The sequence below is a fragment of the Vicugna pacos genome, chromosome 2, assembly GCF_048564905.1.
Source record: "Vicugna pacos chromosome 2, VicPac4, whole genome shotgun sequence".
In the NCBI taxonomy this organism is placed as follows: Eukaryota; Metazoa; Chordata; class Mammalia; order Artiodactyla; family Camelidae; genus Vicugna; species Vicugna pacos.
This window is the reverse complement of record NC_132988.1, coordinates 58,157,941-58,174,664: the sequence shown is the minus strand read 5'-3', so window position 1 is coordinate 58,174,664 and position 16,724 is coordinate 58,157,941. Positions and strand designations below refer to the sequence as shown.

The 16,724-nt window shown below is 34.3% G+C and overlaps 1 protein-coding gene across 6 annotated transcripts in view; it reads left to right on the top strand.

Annotated features, from left to right (window-relative positions):
• Positions 1-16,724, top strand: part of CCSER1 (coiled-coil serine rich protein 1) — a 1,130,224-nt gene that overhangs the window by 532,421 nt on the left and 581,079 nt on the right. For all 6 annotated transcript variants that reach the window (XM_072940467.1, XM_072940491.1, XM_072940473.1 and 3 more), the window contains exon 8: positions 9,141-9,224. In XM_072940467.1, coding sequence (XP_072796568.1) covers positions 9,141-9,224 — 84 coding nt within the window. The remainder of the gene's footprint in view (positions 1-9,140; positions 9,225-16,724) is intronic.

Sequence of the window (16,724 nt, the reverse complement as noted above, 5' to 3'; positions counted from 1 at the left end):
ATAAATTGAGATAAATCATGGGTGAAAGCTGAAAAGCTATGGCAACTTGATGCCGAGACCCTGAGTATAGTTCTCGGGGAAGGAGCTTGGCAGGGCTGCTTTGGCTGCTTGAGTGCAAGCTGCCTCTACAACAGCTCACTGAAAAACAAATCTGAACGCTATTTTTAGTCTTTACCTTTTTTTCTCTTTTTTTAAAGTAAATATCCTCTTTGGACCTCTTTTGGTTAGAAAAACATGTACTGATGTAGATCTTTCATCAAAGTCAAGTGGCATAAAGCACATTTTGGAAAAGTGGGGGATACCTGTACACACTTGGTCACTTAAGAAACACTTTGAAGTTTTTTGTCAGAGTCTGACAAGGCTGAAATTAAGGTGTCTGTCAGCTGCATTCTCATCTGGAGCTTGGGGTTTCTTCCAAGCCATTCATCAGCTTTTGGAAGAATTCACTGCTGTGGCTGGTGTGGGAGGTTTGAAGTCCCCTTTCCTGGCTGGAGGCTGCTCTCACCTCCTCACCATATCCCTGCTCACAGGAGCCTCTCTGTCTTCAAAGCAGCAACGGTGAGGCAGGTCCTCTCACACTTTGACTATCTCTGACTTCTGCCCCATGTGACTCATTAGGGCTCTATGACTAGCCTAGGACCCATCAGATAATCTCCCCATTTTAATGTCAGCTGTACCACAGAACATCATACAACCATGGATTTTGTCATGCTCACAGATGCTGGAAATAGGAGCAGGACAACTTTGGGGTACCGTTTTAGACATTCAATCTATGACAGCCTAATTGTGGTTGTTCCTTCATCTATACTTGAATGATCCTCACTCTGAAAAAACTATACAGTACATACGATTCCCATTTTATGAAGAAAGCTCTGAACAGCAGTGTAGCTCAGAACTGAGGTACACTGGTTTTGTGTTCATGCAGACTTTGGTTTACTTCAGTTATAATTTTCTAGTTCCACAGTATAGAAAAGTTGTTAAAACACTGAAAAATGTGGTTAAGAAGTCCTTCCTGGTAAAAATGTTGTGGGTCTCCACTGACGAAGTATGCAAAGAATCTGGGACTATTTCAGAATTTCAACAAATTATAGTTCTGTTATTAGTAGTTGATTTCTTCAAGATCACACAACTAAATTGTAACACAGCAAAGACTCAAATGCAAGTCTTCTCTGTCTCCATTGAGTGACACTAAGAGGTAACATGAAAAACGTTGTTAGATTTGTAAGTGTTCTTCTGTATCAGCTGATAGTTTTTAAGATAGTTTCATGTTGTCTAATGACCCTCTCAAACTTCCCAGTTTTAGATTTAAATTAAATGAAAATGTAATTTAATTTACAGAAGCTTGAAAACAAAAATTTTGTTTTGTCATGGAAATTAATTACACAGTTGGTCACCGTATGCAGGCATTCAGTACATAAGCAAACATTGAAAATTATATCTACTTCATAAGTTGAAAAAGCTGCTTTTCCCAAATTCCTGTATTTGCCATCCTAAAGACTCCTGCTTTACAATGTGCATAAAATGACTACTTGAAGATGCTATGTGCATGCTGTTACTATCCATTAGTGCTCTAAAAAAGAACAAAGCATGACCTTGACTTCTTTCCTCACTTCCTAGCGCTGGTTTATGTTTTGTAGCTGTGATCTGTAGCTTCAGCTCATGTTCCTTGCTTTTTTGCAGCCTAGTTTTCTGACCTGCCAGGCTGCCTCAAACCACTGCTTACACTGATCCTTGTACTGCACAGTGTTGAGTCTCTCTGCTTTTTCTCCTCCCCAGAATTCTACAGTTATGCCAGAATCCTTGAAAAAACATTCCTAAAGCAGTACTGTTTCTGTATTCCTCATCATTGTCACAATTCAGCACCCCATAAAATGGGATATTACTATTTGTTGGATCTGCTGATATTAGGGATGTCTCTCTTTTCAGTTTTTACTATCTTTAATAAAATACAAAACCAGAGAAGCCTTACTCCCCTTCTATTATGCAAACAATGTATATGCAATGCCAAGCAGTGCCCAATATTATTTACACTGTCCTTCCCCCTGTCTGAAGGTGGCATAAATGACTAGAGTCCAAGAGCTGTCTTAGCTGCCTTGTCCCAGGAGGATGGCAGAAGGGTGCCCACTACCCACAGCAAGCCCCTGCCAGTGCTAAGTTTTATGAGATTTAAAGATTCTTTGGATGGTAGGAGCTGACACACTGACATTTAAATATGAAAGAACCCTTTTTACTTATATCTCCAAATGACTGCCAGGCAGGGTCATGCAGGAGATTGCCCCCTGGGGACAAAGTAACAGTAAATCAGAGCTACAGAAGGCAGTTTATATATGGCTAGTAGGATGGGATTAGCTCAGTTTCCAGCACTTTCTGAGGACTGGCTAATTAAAATAATTTTAAGAGCTCTGGGGCAGAGATGCTGTCTGTATTTGCCTGGTACCTGGCCTAATGGGGCTGGTACATAACGGCCCTGGAGTGTGAGGGCCCCATAAAGAAAGTGTTTGGAATGTGGACTTGATCAGCCATTGGAGAAGAAGAACTAATTGGCCTCTAGCCAGAGTCTCAAAACTAAGTCAAGATAGGATTTTATTCTGCCTTTATTTTTTTTAAATTGACGTATAGTCAGTTTACAATGTTGTGTCAATTTCTGGTGTACAGCATAATAGTTCAGTCATACATATACATGCATATATTTGTTTTCATATTCTTTTTCATTATGGGTTACCACAAGATACTGAATATAGTTTCCTGTGCTAGACAGTATAAACTTGTTGTTTTATCTATTTTACATATAGTAGTTAGCATCTGCAAATCTTGAACTCCCAATTTATCCCTTCCCACCCTCTTCCCTCCTGGTAGCCATAAGTTTGTTTTCTGTGTCTGTGAGCCTGTACCAAACAAATAAAACTGCTGTATTACATACTTATAGGTGAGGAAGAAGATGCATTTGATGTCTTTGGTTGCTTTTCCTTCCCAGAAACTAAAGTTTATAGTTATGCTCAAACATAATTCTTATTTTATTCAGGATGTTGGGAGGTAAGATGTCCCCTCCTTCTTACCTAACACTTCATGAAAAGCAAGTAAACATGACTTCACATCAGAGAAGGACTTCTAACAGGGTGTTTTTAACCATTAATTTTTTTTCTTGTATATTCTGCATTGTGGGAAGGATCACTAGGTTGCTTTCCCTGTTTAAGAAATACAACTATAATGTGACAAGTGTGCCTGTCTTCTGTGAGGAAAAAAAGTGCTGACTTCAGATAATCTCAAGACCTCTTAAAGATATTCATTTCTTCAAGAATTTTGTATCAAGCAAGTACAAAGGGACAAATTAGTATTACTCTATCACTTGTTGACATTCTCTATTGAGAAGTTCATTGTTGATGAGGTTTTAAAGATATTTATATCTTAAGTATATTTCCTAATTGATGGTGGTGAAACCCATGGGTTTAGGAGATCGGGCAACTAATTTGCTATGGCTACTAACTCATTCTATGACACTGAGAAATTTGATTTTCATCCTTCTACCTGCCAAATACTATCATTTTAAGAAGGCTTTAGAAAATGAAACACAAATGTTTGTTGTTTCCAATTTTCACCAAATAACTGTATGAAATAAAGAACAGAAAAGTGAAAACTTTGTGTAAATATCTTCTGTAGGGATTATGACTTAGGTTAATATGCTCTGTCCACTTACTGTATAGAAAAATTGATAAAGATGTAGAAGATTATGTTAGAAGAGTTATACAACCCAATTTTTTTCTTATTAATAGAAGAAGGTGAATCTAAAAGGACTCTAACAACTTGGAAAAGACAAGCATGTAGTCTCATGGAATTGTTGTAACATCTTAGCAAATTTCTTAGTGGAGGCTAATGTTTTTAACTATTACAAAAATCATCAAAATACAATGAATTCTGTGGAGAAGCTAATGAACACAATTTAAGGGTCTTGGTATTATTATTAATGGTTTCCTTTTGTTTGACCTTTACTACAATTGTCTTCTCTGCTTCATTTCTATTCTTAAAGCCCTACTTAGCCTAGAAATGTTCAATAACTGGTCAAAAAAGATTCTGACAGCAAAAAAAATTCTGTACGTAAAAGTGCTTTATAAATGTTAAAGTCCATATAAAAATATAAGGTACTGCTATTATCTTGAGTGATGGAGATTAGTAAGAAGTTTTAAGATTTCCTAAGAGTAACACTTGCAAATGAAAAGATTATGCTGATCTCTTTAATTGCTTGAAATTCATAGATAGTATACCACTGTGTCAAGGGATAATGCTTGGGTTTCCTGATTTGATTTATATGATAAAAGATACATTTCTAAGATACTGTGCGCACCCTTTGAACACCTATTAGGCCTTTTTAAAATTTTTTTATTTCCATGAAAACAATATTTAGTAAGAAAGCACAGTTGTTGTAAATCAATGGAATGTTCATCTCTTAAATCAGTGACTTTATAGTCAAACCTAGATGTTTTTAATTGAATGTTTCTAAAAAAATTTTTATTGCATTATCTAGCAATTCATACTGAAATGATTTATAAAATATTTTTCAATTATTTTAAACTAAATAATAAAGAATTAGAGTTGTGTCTTTATTGAATTTGTTTTCAATGTTTGAAAAACAGATCCTCTCATGGTCTTGTTTAGATGATTATACGCCTGCACTGATTTATTTCACTAGCTACCAGGTGTTGGAGATAGCATGCTACTTTAAAACTGAGTTTATATAAGTTACAGGAGGTCAGTTATTTAGGCAGAGTAGCCAACTACATTATCAATTATTATACTTTATTGTGTTTTCTAATCTATTCTGCCCTGCTGTTCTCTCCTACCACATTCCTATTTCTTCTCTCTCTCTCTTTTTTTTTTTCACTTGTTCATAACAGTCTGTCCTTGTTTACACTGATAGCATTGTCAGTTTCCTTTACTTTTTTAATCTTTTGAGCTTTTCACTTACAAGAATGAGGAAACTGCTTGTAAATCATAAAGAAAAGCCCTCCAGAGAGAAGAAAAGTCTATAAATAGAAAAAGTCATGATGACTCAATACAAATTTTGATATATTTTTGTAACTGGTAGCCAAGAATCATATTCATAATTTTACCTGAGGAATTATGTGGAAGTTTGTGAGCTAGAAATTATTATTTGATTTTTTTTCATCTGCATTTCTAATTTCAGCGTAAGATCATTTTCAAGGTGATTTACAGACTCTACTTGCCTTTAATTTTTTGGCACTTGATTTCTGTTCATACAAGTCTTAAATAATGAGGTGATTCTAATTCCAGGCAAAAATAAATTATAGAATATATGGGACTGGAGTCAGCTAACTGAATTTAGGACAAATTACCCAAATATTCATTTCTCTGGCTCTAACTTTCCAAATTTAGAAAATAAAAGTACAAGAATAAGATAGTTTTTAATGAAATTTTATATTTGTATTTCTGATTCTCCAGTAGGATATACAATGAGAACATAAATATTTCTTTTATGCATGAAATGAGCTATTTGAAAGTTACACTAAATAGAACATAATTTAAATCCCCCATATCATAAATTAAATCACAGAATATTTTATTTTAAAAATTACCTGTATATATTTTTGTACAACTATAATGTGTCATGATTTATACCAATTCTAATTCTAATGATTTGGAGTTTGTCCATACGTTCTGGTGATCTATGTAACAAATCATCTCAAAACTTAGTGGCTTACAACTATACTTTTGTTTTGTTCACTATTTTGTAAGTCAGAAATTTGGGAATGATTCAGCTCAGGCAGTCAACGTGAGAAGCTAGTGACCAAAGCCCCACCCAGAATTTTGCAAATATAGTGAGAATATTGAGGCAATATTAATTCATTTGAGAGTCGTCTTCACTTGAGATTAAGTGTTGTTCAAGAGTTTTCATTTTGTGTGTTAGACAGGTGCTTCTGAATTTTGCCACGTATACATTTAACAACTAAAAACAAAACTCTAGGTAACTGAGATTCATCTGCAAAAATCATTCATAGAGAAGGTTTTTATAAGTTGGTTTCTGATAACATATGATAAATATTTAATATGTGTTATTCCATAAATAAGTGCAAATGATATCAGCACCAACCTGATTTAAGGCTTGTGAGCTTATAAGGGGGGAGAGGATAGCTTAAGTGGTAGAGTGCATGTGTAGCATGTACAAGGTCCTGGGATCAATCCTCAGTACCTCCTCTAAAAATAAATAAATGATTAAACCTAATTATCTCCCCCCTCAAAAAAAAAGTAATAAATTAAAAAAAATATTAAAAAAAAAAAGGTGTGAGATTATGAACTTCTTGAAAAAGCTTCCCGGGGTGTGAGTGAGGGGGGAGGAAATCAGAGAATTATGGAAAGTGAGCATGTTTTTGGAAGAGCAAGTTTCTTTCAATTCCTATTAGCCATGATATAGGTAAATCTTCATTTTAAACTAATTAATCAACAACATATTTACAAATTAATATACAAAAAACAATTGGTTATTAATTGTCAAATAACAATCGGAGTAGGTTCAGGCTGAGGCTCAGATCCCCTTTCAGTGAAGGACTTAATACCCAGCTGCAAGTCCTGCGGGTAGCTGACTGCCTTCAGCTGTTAGTGCCTTTAGGGCCTGCCTCAGCTCATCTCTGGGTGGGTCGAAGCAATGAGTTGAGTAACTGCAGCTGAGATCCAGTTAGTCTCGAGGCAGCTCCCAACCAATGACTGTGCAGCGGGTGGCACAAGGGCCCGCCCACTTCCCTTCTCGCGGGATTTCTCTCACGGGCGGCCTTGCTGTTGGCGCGCCTCGGTTAGCTGGCGGCGGTGGGTTCGTCAGGTAGGAGTCACGGCTGTTTCCCTGACCAGTTCTTATTCTTTTACTTTTCTTTTCATGCGGATTTACTCTTTAATAAATCTTTTGTACCCTTAACTCTACCTCAGTTTTTTGCTTCCTACAGAACCCAACCTGTGACAACATTGTAATTTATGAAGGGAGGTAGTTTTTCTTAAGTGCGATATTAAGCATGACTTTGTGAATATAAGTACTAATACAGTAGCGTTATTGTTATTGGCTAGTTTATAGTCTGGAGTTATCGTCAACTTCCACAGTAATGTCCAGGGAGCCGAAAGAAGTTCATTAACTAGCTCAAAACGGCAGAGGGAGGTAAAGTAACGAGGATTTGACCCTAGATGTCTCTGATTCTAAGAGACATGATTGTTTTCTTACCTACCTTATGAGTCTGCTAAATTTTCTTTGCCTTGTGGAGCAAGCTAAGCCTTTTCACCACTAACTTGGTAAATTGTTACATTTAAATTTAGAATCTATGAAAACAAACATTAAAAAGCTCTACCTACTAAGGCCCATGATTTAGGGAAGAAATAGGGCTGCTGCAAAATAAAAGGAACAGACAGGTAATTAGCGTCTCCCGGTCAGCTGTCTGTCTGCAAATGGAAGACGGTATTAATTTGAATCATGTGTTCTGTATTGCTTAGTAGAGGGAGTGGAAACTTAACATCCCGAGAAGCAGAATAAACAAATACTGTCTTCTGTAATTCGTTAGCTATTTTCTTCCTTGTCAACTTAGGTAAAGTTACCCCATTCAGAAAAAGGAATTTTCCTAGTGTTTATACTGTTTATTTGGTAATTTTATGGGAAGCAAACGTGGACTTGAATATCTTAATGTGTGTCATTTGCAATGCTTGGTACTGGTAATATGCTAATGAAAGTCTGTCTGCTCAAGCGGTGGGGGTGGGGGACTAGTCTAATGAGGCTGGGAAACAAGCAAATGGCACTTGAAGTATTAGTACTGTATGAAATGATATATGATTTAGATGCAGTGGAGCATGCCCTCACCCTCAAGGGAAACATAACTCAGCCAACAAAGGAAAGCTCCCTCCTGGAAAAAGGAATGATACTTGAAATACCTCCTAAATCCTGAGAAATTGGGGGATAGAGGGACGCAGTGGGTAGAAGGCAGTATAACCCAGAGATGTGCATGTGTGAAGCAAGGAGACGCAGTGCGACATTCTGCATCTTGGTTCTGTGGGGATGAGCACGGTTTGTAAGAAAACTAAATGAAAAACTGACGCTCCAGAAACAAGCAATAGCTGATAATGAAAGGCACCGTGTGCTATAGTAAAGAATATACTATATATGATTAACTGTATTAAGAAACTATACAAAAAAGAAATAATGTAATTCTCATTTAGGAAAATATCTCTGGCAGATAGGGAAAGGGATAGACACAGAATCATTTGGAGTCTTACTGTAGTAACATAAGAAGCAGTGGATACCTAGAGTAAATCAATGAGGAATAAAGAGGGATGAGTCCTAGAAATACCAAGGAAACAGACATGAAAGAATTTGGTACCAGATTTGGTTCAGAGTGAGTATAAGCTGAAAATATACAATGACTTTCTGGTTATTTTAGGAAATAAGATAATGGGAGAAGTAAGTAGAAATGAAGTTTTGGAGTAGGAAAAAGATGTTGAGAAAGTTTGAGTTGGAATGTCTGTGAGACAGTACCGAGTATATGCTCACTAAATAGTTTAATTTGTGTGTTGAATCTCGGAAGATAAGTCTAGATTAGGTATCTGTGAGAGTTATCCAGCATAGAATAATAGAGGTCATGGATGTGAATGTTTTGTGTACGTGTAGAGTGACAAGATTCAGTGCCCACAGAGAAAGCTCTAGTGAAAGGGACACGTTGCAGAGACATCATTAAAGATGAAGGCTATAACAAGGCCATTGATTTGAGAATTAATAATTAACTTTACATGCCATTTTGTTATAATTATGTCCTTTAATTATTTTTATTCCACAGATTATGTATGCACAGGAATGGGAAGACAGAATTGAAGATGAATCCTTGACTTCTCTTTTAGGGAACAAAATGGACAAAGGGAAATAAAAAGAAAAGTGAATCAGAAAAAAATGTGTTTAGACATCATATATAGCATAATATCTTTGAATACATCAGCTTGTATTGCAACATAGAGTATGTTGTGGAAAATACCACACCTTAGAGGAAATTTAAGTTTCATTAGTCAAAGGCAATTATCTCCTGCTGTGTGAAGCTAACTTTCCTTATCAAGAGCAAAGTGAAAGGACTAAGCCTATTTATTATGCTGTCTTTTTGATGTTTTTATAGGATATCATGAAAGATGAATGCTCACTGCTGAAACTGCAGCTGAAAGAGAAGGATGAACTCATTTCCCAACTTCAGGAAGAACTGGTAAGTGTGAACAATATCTGACGCACAAGTGTATTTTCCTTGCAAGCTAATTTGTTAGGAACCCTACAACAACTTTATTAACATGAATGTTATTAATCGTTTATAAACTATTAATGATTCACTATGATTATCAATTTTATAATCCTACAGTAATGAGGTTTTGACAACCTGAAAATTAGAATGTTCTGTAGTATATATTTAGCTTTGTACAATTCCAGAAACAGATTACTGAACAAGAATTAGACATTTCAGTTGTACCTGTCAAATTATGAAGGCTAAACCCACGTTTTTTGTGAACTGCCAGATTTAACTTCAAACTGCCATACCTAGAGATACAATCATGTAATATAAAGCAAAGTGCTCAATTTTGCAAACAAAAACATTTTGCTTTTTTATAAAGCTACCAAAAATGCATAAACTTAATAAGATTTTTTGTTAATAAAGATATATAAATCCAAATAATGTAAAATTTACAAAAAAATATGAAATATGTATAGTTCATGTTTTCAGGGTTTTTTAATGTGATATCATAAAAAATGTAATCATACTGTCCTAACATAACACATTTGGTAGGTAACAAGAATAGCAGGGGGCATTACTTTTCTAGGTATGTATTTTCAATTTATATATATGAATAGTATTTTGCAAGAAAACACATTTAATCGAGATATAAATAAAAATGAGTTGTCTAAAACAAAAATGAAAAAGCAATGAATTATCTTTAAAAATTAAGAGCTCTTAATACCAGTAAAATAAAGATACACTATACAATAAGAGACCCTGACTCCTTATCAGGATCAAAAAACAAACCCTAATCAATAATATTCTTTGATTTCAGATTTGAGTACACTAACAATGATGTATTAGGTAATTATTAAATACGATTAAATGACAAAATAGATCTTATTAGGCCATCAAGCGTCTGAGAACGTATTAGTGAGATAGCAGACAAATTTAGAGCATATTTTACTGACTCTCGACAACTGACAACATTTTTACTAAAACCAGACCTTTGACTGGGTTAATGCCAATTATTGGTCCCATGAACATATTTCCTTAGAAAACCCATAAACCAGTACTTAAAATAGTAATAATATTACAGGCAAAAGGAGCATGTCTTACATTACTGGGGGTAACTTTTTATAAGTAATTGATAATATAAGCTCAATTACATGAAAGCATTCCTATATTTAATATAACCCTATATATATATTTTATGTAATCAAGCTTTCTTTTGGTTGAGTAAAAATCATATATAGATATTTATGAGTGGATGCATAAAATCATCAGTTTAACCCAGCAGAAAATTTTGTTAAAGAATGCTTATTTTGGACAATTAACTCAGAAATGTTCTTTTTTTCCCCCTTTCAACATTAGTTATGATGAGGTATAAAACTTAACATATATAAGAAATAAGACCTTATTTGTTCTATGAAATGAAAAAGAAAATTCTTACTCCCAGAGCCAATGTTACATAGCTATAATTAAGGTAATTTAGTAACACTCCCTCCAGAAAGTCCTCTGTTGGTTGACTGAGTAAAATGAGGTGTAAATATTTTTTTCCTTTGAACATGGATTACCCAAATTGACCTCTTAGCCTCTAAAATTTTGCAGGTAACAATCAAGGTACCATTTTAATTTTTTGTACTATGTATTTTGCATAGTCATCTTGAATAGTTCAAAAAGGAAAATTAACTTTTAGAAATAGTTTGTTTTAAAGAAGACTCTACCTAAAGAAGAAAATACACAGGTGATTTAAGAATTTAAGGAAGAAAAAATATTGTTAAAAAGAAAGTTATTAAAACTGAATTTGGAGCATGGAGAAGTGGCAATCACATAAAAGTAAGGCACTTGGATCCATTGAAAATTATGTCCTGGTGTTTCTGAATCTGATAAGTAACTTGTGACATTTTGGCAAGGTGGACATTAAACTTATTAACATCTATACCTTAACTTCCTAAATTTGAAAATTTCAAAACATTTTAGAAACCACGTTCTTGTACTCTAATTCATAACCTGTAATTTTAGTTTAGTTTGTCATGGGTTTCTCATATCTTAACTTCTATTGTCAAAACACTTCTATCTACATACACTTTTTAAATCTTTATACACTATATATCAAATTTAAATGTAACTATGCCAATAAAGAATTTATATACAACTTAAGTAAAGTTGGAATTAAAAAACTTAGCCTCATTTTGATATTTTTAGGAGTTGTATTAAAAAGTTAGGATCAGCGTAGGGTTGCGGAAAAATAAAGGTTTTATTTTACTTCTTAAATTTTTTGAGGTAGTGTTGGTATATGACACTGTATGTTTGATGTGGAAAACATTACATTTCTGTTTCTGTAGAGTGTGCTCACCACCAAAAATTTAGTTTCCATCCATCACCATGCAGTTGACCCTTTACCCATTTCTCCTCCCTCAATTCTTCTTTTCCTCTGGGAACACTCTATTCTGTATATCTGTTTTGTTGGGTTTAGGCTTTTTTTATTTCTTTGGTTTTTTAATTACATGTATAAGTGAAATCATATGGCATTTTTTTCATCTGATTTTTTTTCAATTAGCATAATACCCTCAAGGTCCATTCATGTTATTAAATAGCAAGATTTCATCTTTTTTATGGTTGAGTAATACTCCATTGTGCATATATGCTGTATCATCTTTATCCATTAATTTGTTGATTGGCACTCAGTTTCCATATCTTCACTATTGAGAATAATGCTGCTTTGAACATAAAGGTAAATTTCTTTTTGTATTAGTGTTTTCATATTTTCTTGATAAATACCCAAAAGTGGAATTGCTGGATCATGTGGTAGTTCTGTTATTAATTTTTTGAGGAACCTCCATATTTTTCATTGTGGCTGCACCAACTTACATTTCCACCAACAGTGTATGAGGATTCCTTTTTCTTCACAACCTGGCAAACACTTACTTCTTGCCTTTTTGATAATAGCCATTCTAACAAGCATGAGGTAATATCTCATTATGCTTCTGATGGGCATTTCCCTAATAGTGACATTTGAACATCTTTCCATGCATCTGTTGGCCACCTGTATGTTGTCTTTGGAAAAATGTCTATTTAGTTCTCTGCCCACTTTTTAATTGTGTGGTTTTTTTTTGATAATGAGTTGTATGTGTTCTTTGTATATTTTGGATATTATCATACATATGACTTATAATACGAGTTGTATGTGTTCTTTGTATATTTTGGATATTATGGTATATATGACTTATAATATCTTCTCTCATTTAGTAGGTTGTTTCCCATTTTGATGGTCTCTTGCTGTGCAGAAACTTTTTCGTTCAATGTAGTCCCATTGGCTTACTGTTGTTTCCCTTGCCTGAAGAGACCTATCTTGAATAGTATTGCGAAGACTAATGTCAGTGTTCTATGTTTTCTTTTAGGAGTTCCATGGTTTCTCAGGTCTTAAATTTGAATCTGTAATCCATTATGACTTGATTTGTGTGTATAGTGTGAGACAGTAGTCTAGTTTCTTTTTTTTTTTTTTTTTGGCATTTTGCTGTGCACTTTTCCCAATACTACTTATTGAAGAGATTACCCTTTCTTCACTGTATGTTTATTGTTTGTTAATTGTGTCCATATACAGGTAGGTTTATTTCTGGGCTCTCAGTTGTGTTCCAGTGATCTGTCTGTTGTCCTGCCAATACTATGCTGTTTTGATTACTGTGACTTTGCAATAGTATGAAATCAGAGTGTGATACCTCCAGCTTTATTTATTTTTGGGGTTGCTTTGGCTATTTAGGGTTTTCTTTAGTTCCATATAAATTTAGAAGTTTTCTTCTATTTCTGTGAAATGTCCTTGGGATTTTGATAGAGACTGAATCGATGTTATAGATAACTTTAGATCATATGGACGTTATAACAATGATAATTCTTCCAATCCATGAGCACAGATTATCTTTACATTTGTGTCTTCACTTTCTCTCTTCTTTGGTTAAATTTATTCCTACGTGTATTCTTCTGTGATTTTAAGTGGGATTATTTTCTTTTTCTTTCTGCTAGCTCATTGTTAGCGTACAGAAATGCAATAGATTTTTGTATGTTTTTGCACCCTGCAACCATACTGTATTCCTTTATTATTCCTAACTGTTTTTTGATAGTCTTCAGGGTTTTCTATATATAAAATCATGTCACCCACAAACAGTGACAGTTTTATCTCTTCCTTTCTAATTTGGATGTGTTTTATTTCTCTTACCTAGTTGCTCTGGCTAGATTCAACACTCTCTTCAATAAGAGTGGCAAGAAGAGGGATCCTTATCTTACTCCTGATTTTAGAAGGACAGCTTTCAGTTTTTCATTATTGAGTATGTTAGCTGTGAGTTTGTCACGTATTGTCTTTATTATGTTCAAGTACATTCCTTCTATAACTTTACTGAGAATTTCTATTATAAATTTGTATTTATTCTTTAAGAGTTTTCTGCATCAATTAATGATATGGTTTTTATCCTTTGTTAAGGTTGTTGTGTAGCACATCAGATTTTTCATTTCTTCTGTTGTTGTAGATATTGAACTGCATCCCCAGAATAAATCCCACTTGATCATGGTGTGTGATCCAATAGTAAAATGTATTATTGTATTTGATTGGCTATGTTTTGTTCAGGATTTTTTCATCTGTTTATCGGAGATACTGACCTGTACTTTCCTTTTTGTTTGATTTTGGTTATCACTTGGTAAAATGAATTAGAAAAAATTCCTTCCTTTTCAATTTTATGGAAGAGTTTGAGAAGGATGGGTATTAAATTCTTTGTTTGGTGGAATTCATCTGTGAAGTAGTCTGGTCCTGGACTTTTGTTTTTTATGAGGGTTTTGATTGCTATTTCAACTTCCATATTAACGATCAGCTTATTCAGATTTGCTTCTTAATGATTCAGTCCTAGTTGTATGATTCTAATAATCTGTTTATTCTAATGAACAAATGTCCTTTGTATTTCTGTGGTATCTGTTGTCATTCCTCTGGTTTCTGACTTTATCAGAGCCTTCTCTTTCTTAGTCTAACTAGAGATTTATAAATTGTTAAAGAACCAGCTCTTAGTTTGATATTCTGTATTGTCTTTTTAGTTTCTATCTTATTTCCACTCTGATCTTTATTTCCTTTCTTTATTCTGATTTTGGACTCCATCTATTATATTTCTAGTACCTTTCGGTGTAAGATTATTTACATGAAATTTTTCTTGTTTTTTGAGGTAGACCTGTGTTGCTATAAACTTCTTAGTGCCACTTTTGCTACATCACACAGCTTTTGATATGTTGTATTTTCATTTGTCTTCAGGTATTTTTATTTCTCCTTTGATTTACTAATTATTGTAATAGTTGTTCTGTAACATGTTATTCAGCCTCCGCATACTTGACTTCTCGGCTTTCTTCTTGAAGTTGGTTTTATGGTTTCATACCATTGTGTTTGGAAGAGATGTGTGATATGATTTCAGTAGCCTTAAATTTATTGACCTGTATCTCATTATGTGATCTATCCTTGAGAAAGTTCCATGTGCAGTTGCAGAATGTGTATTCTGCATTTGGATGGAATGTTTTGTTCAAGTCTAGCAAATCCAATTGGTCTAATGTTTCATTTAAGGTGGCTGTTTCCTTGTTGACTTGCTGCCTGGATGGTCTGTCCATTGATGTTAGTGGAATGTTTAAAGTCTCATTATGTTGCTGTCAGTTTCTCCTTTTAGATCTGTATATGATTGTTAAACATTTTGGTGCTCATATGTTGTGTGGGTATTAATAGTTGTGTTATCTCAATGAATTGTCTACTTTATCAGTATGTATTGTTAATCTTTCTCTCATGGCTTTTTTTTTTTTTTTTTTTTGCCTTGAAGTCTTTTTTGTCTGAGTATGGCTATACCTGCTTTCTTTTGGCTGCAGTTTGCTGGAAGTATCCTCTTCAATCCCTTCACCCTGAGCCTATGTTTGTCTTTAGAGTGTGATGAGTCTCCTGGAGGCAGCATATAGTTGGGTCTTGTTCTTGAATCTATCCAGCCACTCTGAGTTCAGTTCATTTACATTTAGGGTGATTATTGATGAGGACTTAGTACTGCCATTTTATCTGATATTCTGGTAGCTCTATTTCTCCATTTTTAAGAATTTTCCCTTGTGTTTCTGTCTGAAATTTTTGATGGTGTTCTGTTTTTCTGTTTTCTTCATTTTGGATCTCTGCTCTAGATTTGTTTTGTGGTTACCATGAGGTTTGTATAAAATGTCTCATAGATAGAATAGTCCTTTTTCTGCTGATAGTATCTTATCTTTATTTGGCTATATGTGTTCCATTCTTTCCCTCTTCTTTTTTCATTGTCTTAAATTATCCTTTTTCATGTGAGTTTGTTACCAAATTGTAGTAGCTATATTTTTTTCTGGTTTCCCTTTTAACTTTTATGCTATAATAGTGTTTAAAAACCTATTCTGAAACAGTTGCAATTTTCTGAGTGTACCTATCATCTTACTCAAAGTTTTGTGTACTTTTGCCTTCATGGTTCTGGTAGAACACCTTTCAGTGGTTGTTGTTGGCAGTGTAGTGGTGATGAGCTCCCTCAGTCTTGTTTGGGAAGGTCTTTAATTTTTTCACGTCTGAATGATAACTTTGCTGAATAGTGTTCTTAGCTGACAGTCTTTATCTTTCAGTGTTTTGAGAAGTCACTCCACTCCTTCCTGGCCTTTAGAGGTTCTGCTGAAAAGTTTGATAGCCTAATGTGGGTACCTTTTTAAGAGACCTTTTTTCCTTCCCTAACAACCTTTAAAATCCTTTGTAATTGACTTCTGAGAATTTGAATATGCATCTTGAAGAAGTTTTTTGCTTTGAGGTAATTAGTTCTCTCAGCTTCATGGGCTTGTGCATCTAGTTCCTTCTCCAGGTTTGGGAAGTTCTCAGCTATTATTTCTTTAAATAAACTTTGCTTTCCTCCTCCTCCTGGAATACGCCTTATCCTGATCTTTGCCCTAATAGTTAGTGCTCATAAAATTTCCTCACTTAAAAAATACCTTAATTCTTTCCTCTTCAACTTGTATTACTTCTAGATTTCTATGTTCGAGTTTGCCAGTTCTTTCTTCTATATCACTCTATTTCCAGTGCTTTTTAATGCATTCGTCTCATTTATTGAACTCTTCAGCTCCAGAATTTGTTTTTTAAGAGTTTCAGTCTTTTTGATAGTATATTCCTTCTTTCATTAATTTTTATCTCTGAGCTCACTGAACTGCCTTTCTGATTTTTTTCTTGTAGTTAACTGAGTACAAGTTCTGCAGAAGGGTTGGGCCTCCCTTTGACTATTCTATAAATAACTAGGCATGGTGTTTCAGGCCAATAGAGATTCCATAACAAGACACCATAGACTGGGTAGCTAAAACCATAGAAATTTATTTTATAGTAGTCCTGGAGGCTAGAAATTAAAGATCAAGTTTCCAGCACTGTTGGGTTCTCATGAGCATTCTAGCTATGTGTTCACATGGCCTTTGCTGAGTGCATGTACATGAAAATGGAGAGAT